The sequence below is a fragment of the Megascapheus bottae genome, chromosome 19 (assembly GCF_031878675.1).
Source record: "Megascapheus bottae isolate mThoBot1 chromosome 19, mThoBot2.hap1, whole genome shotgun sequence".
Taxonomy (NCBI): Eukaryota; Metazoa; Chordata; class Mammalia; order Rodentia; family Geomyidae; genus Megascapheus; species Megascapheus bottae.
In genome coordinates, this window is record NC_143527.1 from 38144766 (window position 1) to 38152294 (window position 7529).

General features: G+C 44.8%; 1 protein-coding gene across 1 annotated transcript; it reads left to right on the forward strand.

The window, feature by feature from the left end:
- The first annotated feature begins 4153 nt into the window (after positions 1 to 4153).
- Positions 4154 to 4746, forward strand: Cetn1 (centrin 1). The gene has a single exon (XM_090353365.1). It carries the CDS (start codon positions 4203 to 4205, stop codon positions 4722 to 4724), a length of 522 nt encoding a protein of 173 aa, XP_090209491.1. The 5' UTR covers positions 4154 to 4202; the 3' UTR covers positions 4725 to 4746.
- The last annotated feature ends 2783 nt before the right edge of the window (positions 4747 to 7529 follow it).

Genomic DNA, 7529 nt, shown 5'->3' on the forward strand with positions numbered 1-7529 from the left:
CACACACACACACACACACACACACATACACGGAGATGAATCTGACTTAGATGACTTGCACCAATGCCAATAAATGCTTCCCACTAACTTGCACATGAAATTAAAAGGAGGGACTAGAAAGAAACAGATTTGAGAACAATTATAAATACCAGGCACATGGTATTTTCCTCTAGTGATTTGCCCTGGACTGAAACCCTGCCTTAAGACAGGACCTTACACATTCTGGTTAAATCTTTTCTAGGCATGATGATTAATTATTGTTAGATTTCAGAGAAAATATCAGAACTCTATTGCTGGCAGTGGTAGAAGCTGAGAAAATTTTGGAGAGATAGACCAAGTGAGACTTAGCTCCACAAGAAGGAATATGAACTTCAAGAGAGAGTAGATCATGGGATTTGGGGAAGCCAGTTGTACGGGAAAACTTTGCTGGAAGAGAAGATTTTTCATGAGCTAAGGGATGGGGGGAGAGGCAGAAAGGAAATTCTAGGAGTGAGTGGAGGTTTTTCCAAACTAAAGTTTGCTCTCTTTATCAAATTATGTAAAGATTTTGGATGTGTCATGACATTAGATGCATGATGGAAACAGACAATTCTGCAAAGCTATTAATATGGAGATGTAATTATAATGAAGTAAAGGACCATCATAGTTAGCTGTGTTGGTCCCAGCTGGTTTGGGGTGGTCTCAGTTTTTGGTTTTTGAGTGGTCACATGGTGTCGTGCTCTGATGGAGCTCTGTGATCACTTTGGCCTCCAGCCAACATGCAATGTGACTTTTTCCCCCTGTGCCTATGAAGCCTATGTCACTGTCCTCTATCGATACTATGTGTTAGGAATAACCTAAAGAGAAGTTGATAGAGGTGTTATGGTGTAATGAACAAAACATCAATCGGGATCAGACACACCAAGACTTAATCCCAGAGCCACATTTATTGGCTGGGTAAGGGTGAATATAGGTTACAGATTTCTCCTGTACTCCATATTTTTCAGCTACAAAATGAAGAAATGAAGGCAAGGATTAAACGAGATAACAAAGGAGAGTCCTAAACCCAGGCTAGGCATCAAATAAATGAAAGTCTTCCTTTCTTTTTTTTTAAACCATACTTTAGGTTTTTTTATGAACAGAAAGTAACTCTGCACCAAGAGCTGACTGTTTTCCAGGAACAGAGCTCTTGGTGGCCCTTTGTTGTGACTGTTGATTGCACACATCTGGAAACTATGACAACCAGTTGGCCCCAACACAGCTCTCTGTAAGACAGCTTCTATCCTTTAGTTTTCCCCAACACATCATAGCTTGGCTAAAATGTGGGCAGAGGAGTGGGTGTCAAAAGAAATGTACAAAGTCTCGAGAGTACTGAGATTCAACTGGCAAACTCCACAGTTCTCAATGGCCCACTGGGACCCTGTCCCTGGAACTTTCATGGCTATCTTCTCATTAAGTTTTAGGGAGATTTATAATAATACCTCCTTTGTAGATGCTTCCCATGAATCTGGGAGGTTAACTGACCTTCCCAAGGTCACAGAGATAATAAGACATGGCCTTGGAAGAAGATCCCAGGCTTTCTGACTAGAGGAAAGCAAGGGCAAGAAGATGTATAGCTGTATGTCTGTAGCATCTGCCTGCCAGACTCAACTTTGAGGTGACACTGTCTGGGGCAAATGCTCGAAGGCATGGGAGGGGAGGGCCTAGCAAAGCTCCACTGACCTTTAGAAATCCTGTGTACAAGCTCTCTGTCCACTGGGGCTTGTATTGAGAAATTTAATTAAACCTGCCATGGGACTGTAGTTCAATGCACCATACTTTCCTAACATACGTGAGGTTCAATCCTCAGCACTAAGGGAGGAGAGGATATGCTATGTAATCAATATCTGATTACACTTTTTTTAAGTCTCTCTTAAAAGCTCAAAATATCATATCACTTCATCTTTTGGGGTTTCTGCTTTTTTTTTTTTTTTTGCCAGTCATGGGGCTTGAACTCAGGGCCTGAGCACTGTCTTTAGACTTTTCTCAAGGCTAAAGCTCTACCACTTGAGCCACAGCACCACTTCCAGCTTTTTTCTATGTATGTGGTACCGAGGAATTGAACCAGGGCCTTCGTGTGTGCTAGGCAAGCACTCTACCACTCTCGGCCAAACTCTCGGCCCCGGGATTTCTTTCTTTTTCAAAAAAAATTTATTCTGAAGGTATTTCAGGACCAATGTTGCTATGCATTAATGAAGTGAATATTTATTCATCTACCTACAAATCATCAAGTACTATTCTAGGTGTTAAGGATTATACAAATTCCTGTATAAAACTTCTTCCAAATGCTATCTGTTGTAACAGACTGAGTAATGATGGGTTGAGAAATTATCTTACAAAGAATACTAACAATTAAAAGCCAGTTGCCTGTTTAAAAACTGTTTAAAGCAATAAAAAAATAATTGCAGGGGCCAGGAGTTTGGCCTCGTGCTTACCTAGCATGCATGAAGACCCAGGTTTAATTCCTCAGTACCACATACATGGAAAAAGCTGGAAGTGGTGCTGTGGCTTAAGTGGTAGAGCTCTAGCCTTGAGAAAGCCCAAGGACAGTGCTCAGGCCCTGAGTTCAAGCCCTGGAACTAGCAAAAAGAGAACAGCAATTACAATAACAATTTCCTTGCAGTCTTGCTTGATAAGTATTCTGTTTGTGCCCAAAAATCTTTCCTCTGTTCTTTGGTTTACAGAAGGACTTCTTTATTTCCAAGATTCAGTTTGGGACTTCAGTATGTCAAATACCATATTATGTCCTATATTCATGAAGCAGGGCTGCTGTAATAACATATTGGGTTCTTGTTTTGATAAGGATATCCAAGAAGATAAAAGAATGGACATTCATTTCTTACTTGGACCAAGTAAGGACAATATGGGGTTTATTTGCAAAGAAATGCTCTCCTGAAACAAAGGAAGTCTAGGGAGTTTATCCTGCAAGTCTATATCTATACATATAGAAAAGTACCTGGTGTAGGAGTGGGGATATTTCAAAGCATGCCCAGTTTAACGGACAGACACTTGTTTAATAGTGGACATGAAACTTGCTGGTATGCTTGGTTTAGTATTAAATGAACAAAGTCTATTATGTGTGACCTTGGCTGGTTCATTCTAAGCTTCACCAAAGAATTTTAGCTCAAAAAGAGGAAGAGGAAGGAAAGAGGAAAAACTTTTAAGGTCCCTAAAGTTACCTTTCCCTCCTTAGTGGCTAAAACTACTAGAGTGTACATTTCACTATAGCAAACTGAAACTCTTGTTGGATGATAAACATAGTAAAATGATTTTATGTTTGCGTGTGTGTGTGTGTGTGTGTGTGTGTGTGTGTGTGTGTACCACCAGATTGCAGTCCAAATCAAAAGCCTAGTGAATGAAATTAGGACCATTATTTAAGAGCAATTATACTGAGTATGTCAAATTGAAACACTAGAAGTAAATCATACATTTGGATATTACATTTCATATTTGAGAACATGCCAGAAGTTTTATTATGGTTGAGTATAATATCAGGAGACAAACTTCCACAAATTTCTTGACATAACTTTTTCCATTTTTATCTGTTTTCCATTTATGTCAAGTGGAACACATGGGGTGACTTTTAATATTCTCTTTTCCTTCTCCTTTTCCATGTCTAATGCCAAGTGATCAAACTCAATCTTGATTACCTCAAATTTGCCCTTGAGTAACCTCAGACCAGGAATGTTCTTTTAATTAGAACGGAAAGGAGCGAAGAAGAACTTCCAAATAAATCTATAAACCAGGCTTAAGGATGCACTGAAAAAAAGAAAAAGCGCCAGTGAATTATAGAAGACGACCGTGGCTATCCTTGCCAGCTCAGGTATTAACTTGTGGAATGCGAGCAATGAACGGCGGGAACTGTGGATTGTAACCTAAGGTAAAATCTGACAGATGTGGCTAAAAAGCTCTGAGGGAAAGAATGAGTGACAGGGATGTGGGTGCAGAGGCCCCGCCCAGTGTGGTCAACAAATGCTCTGGCCCATCCCGGGAAGGGATGTGGGAAAGGGACGCACGCAGCCTGGGAAGGAGGCAGACATTGAGGCTCCGCCCCCTGTTCTTGACTGACACGCTGCAGACCCAACCCCAGGAAGGGATACGGGCTCTGAGGCACCACCCCCTACGTGATTGACAGCCACATTGCGCAAGCGCAGTGGCCGTTAAGGCACCAACCGCTAGGGAGGATGGCTTCCAACTTCAGGAAGTCAACCGCGGCATCCTCCACCGGCCAAAAGAGAAAGGTGGGTCCCAAGCCCGAGCTCACTGAAGATCAAAAGCAAGAAGTGCGGGAAGCATTTGACCTCTTCGATGCGGATGGAAGCGGGACGATCGACGTGAAGGAGCTGAAGGTGGCCATGCGGGCGCTGGGTTTCGAACCCAGGAAGGAGGAGATGAAGAAAATGATCTCGGAGGTGGACAAGGAAGGCACGGGGAAGATCAGCTTCAATGACTTCCTGGCTGTGATGACGCAGAAGATGGCCGAGAAAGACACCAAGGAGGAGATCCTGAAGGCCTTCCGGCTCTTCGATGACGACGAAACCGGCAAGATCTCCTTCAAAAACTTGAAGCGCGTGGCCAACGAGCTGGGGGAGAACCTGACGGACGAGGAGCTGCAGGAGATGATCGACGAGGCGGACCGCGACGGCGACGGCGAGGTCAACGAGGAGGAGTTCCTCAAGGTCATGAAGAAGACCAACCTCTACTAGGCCCCACGGGCCGGGGCGGAGGGGGGCGCTTGCGTCTCCCCCTGGGGGAACACTGGCCCCCGGGCGAGCCGCCGCCATCCGCTCCCGCCCTCCTCCTCCTCCTCACTGATCGCTTGATTTCTAGATCCGTTATAAATTTTAGAGATACGTGTCACGTGAGTTCTGTTTTCTCGTTCTCGAGAGCACACCCCGAAGATGGTTGAACGATCATGAAAAAAGCCCCCCCCCCCTCACCACCACCCCACCCTGCCTGGCCGCGCAGGAACATTTTGACCTCAGACAAAAAAACAACTTGTATTAGTATATGCCTGCTGGGCACAGTGGCACAGGCAGGAGGAGTTCCAGTTCCATGCCAGTAGCAAAAAAAAAAAAAGAGTATAAGCTTGCCTTTGGGAAATGGCAAATTGTGCAAGGCAGACTACATGATTTCGCATGCAAGAGTCTTCCTTTAGTGATTCCTATAAGGAAGAATAAAAGGCATACCCAAAACCCGTGTGACTGCATGGATGGGTCTTTGCTTTCTACTGATAGTTATAACTGATAAACAGGGTAGGACAGACCGAACACACATATGTACATTACCCAGAAAGTAAGAAATCCAGTGTCTTAAATGAGCCAAGGACATGAAAGGGATATCTCAGTTATTTATATAGTAAGAAGTCATAGGATACCATTAGGTACAACTCAAGACCATTACAGGTGGGTTTCAGTGGGAAACAGACCCTAGACCTGACATCTGAATGCAGGAAATTAACTCAACTGTATTTTGAGTGTACTTTCACAAAGGTAGAAGAGGGTCAAAGTCAGGACCAGGCAGAGAGAGGTACAATAGACAAAAAAGTATTGGCTTAAAACAGATGCCTGCAGCTCCAGAACCAACCATCCAGGACTAAGACAAGTTTGGGGATGCAGTAAGGGGAGTGAAGACGTTTTGTGGTCACTCAGTGCGTGTAGACGTGTAATCTGTATTGGCTCCCCGGCTCTCCAACTACCTCATCCATCATGTGGAGTGTTTGAGCCTGAGGTCCAAAGGTATCTGGCCACTTGGCAGCTCCATCAGGGCAGCTGCAACTGGTGTGAAGTTGTCCAAGCACCAGGCAAGTCCATAGGCAGAGGCTCAAATTCAGCCATGACCTGCTGATGAAGCCCAGGGCTGGAATGGAGAGCGTACTGCTCCAAAGAATCTTCGCTTGCAGCTGCTTGGGGATCCCTTCTGCCCCCCCCCCCACAACCTTTTTATCTACCCAGAGAGGTTTTTTAAAAAAATTGCACAAGATATTGTATACATGATGAGGTGTTACCATTGCAATATGGGGGGGCTGTATTTCTTTAACCAAGTTAAGTTTTAAAAGCTACTTAATGCGTGGCAAGGCTTACTTAGCCCCCGTTCTGAAGGCTCACGGGCATGACACTGGCAGCATTGGCTTCATTCTAGTTGGTTTCACATCCCAGCAGATAACCATGGTATCAGTGAGGGAGTTGGGTAGGTGTGGTGCTATTCGAATATCCTTCCAAGTCCTTAAGGACTCCCCCCTTCCCACCCTGGGGCCCCATCTCCTAAAGATTCCCCCAGCTCTCAATAGGTCTACCTTGGGGACCAAGACCTTAACACAGGAGCCTTTGGAGAACTCATTTCCAAACCACAGAGGACTGGCAAATTTGAAAACTGAAATTTCACATAACATCCTATGCTTTTGCCTTTTGAAAATCTAGCTGTTCCCTGCACAGCAGGGCCATATTTCTTCCTGCCCATCAACGCTTAGCTGGAGAGTCCCCTACTGGCCTCACAAGCAGACCAAGGGTCCCTCCCCACAGGCCTGCCCCTCCCCATACCTGTGGGGCCCCATTCCCCACACCCATGGTTCCCAGCCAGCACGTTGGTGGTCACACCTCCAGAGGGCAGCATTGCTGTTCGTCCTCTGAGTAACCAGTGAGGGACAGAGCTTTCTCTCCCTGCAACTCTCCAGAAAGCCAGGGAAAGGTGTTTTCGGGTCAGGCAGCAACACCCACCAATGTTGGGCTTCCCTGGTGTAAGCAGAACAAGCCATTCCCTGTTCTTGCCCCAGGAAAATGGAAATACTGTTAGCTCCTCTGGAAGCTGCCAGCAAAACCCAGGCAACCTTGTGGCTATTCCGATTCATCACTTCCTTTTTTTCATCTAAAAGGAAGAGGAGGAGGGTACAAGGCACATACCACCTGTACAAAACTATGCGCAAAATCAAAGCAAAAGCCAGGTGCCAGTGGCTCATGCCTGCAGTCTTAGCTACTCAGAAGGCTGAGATCTGAGTATCATGGTTCAAAGATGAGATTCTCATCTTCAATTCACCAGGAAGATAAGAGATTTGGAGCTGGAGCTCAAGTAGTGGCCTTAAGCTAAAAACCTTAGGAAATATGCCCAGGCCCTGAGTTCATACTCTAACACTGGCATAAATAAACATATAAATAAATACATGAATACATACAAGTAAATAATCCAAATGTCCATGTATGGAAATGTAGTCCAACCTACTACATTACTGAATCCAGAAAGCAGTCTTGGGCCAAATGAATGCTACCCTGTCTCCTAGGCCCCGGATACTGAAGCTCATAGGAGGAGGCTACAGACACTATTTATGGTTACATAAAGCTGATTAGCCAAGCTTAGCCTACTTGCAATGGACAAGCTTCACCAGTGGACCTGGTGCTACCTTGCTTTTTCATTCCGTGGCACTTTTCCTCCAGAGATTAAAAACAGGAAGACATCCACTCTCAAACCACATTCAAACCCATGGTTTTCCAGCTCCCTTCTCAACACTGGTGCAAGTC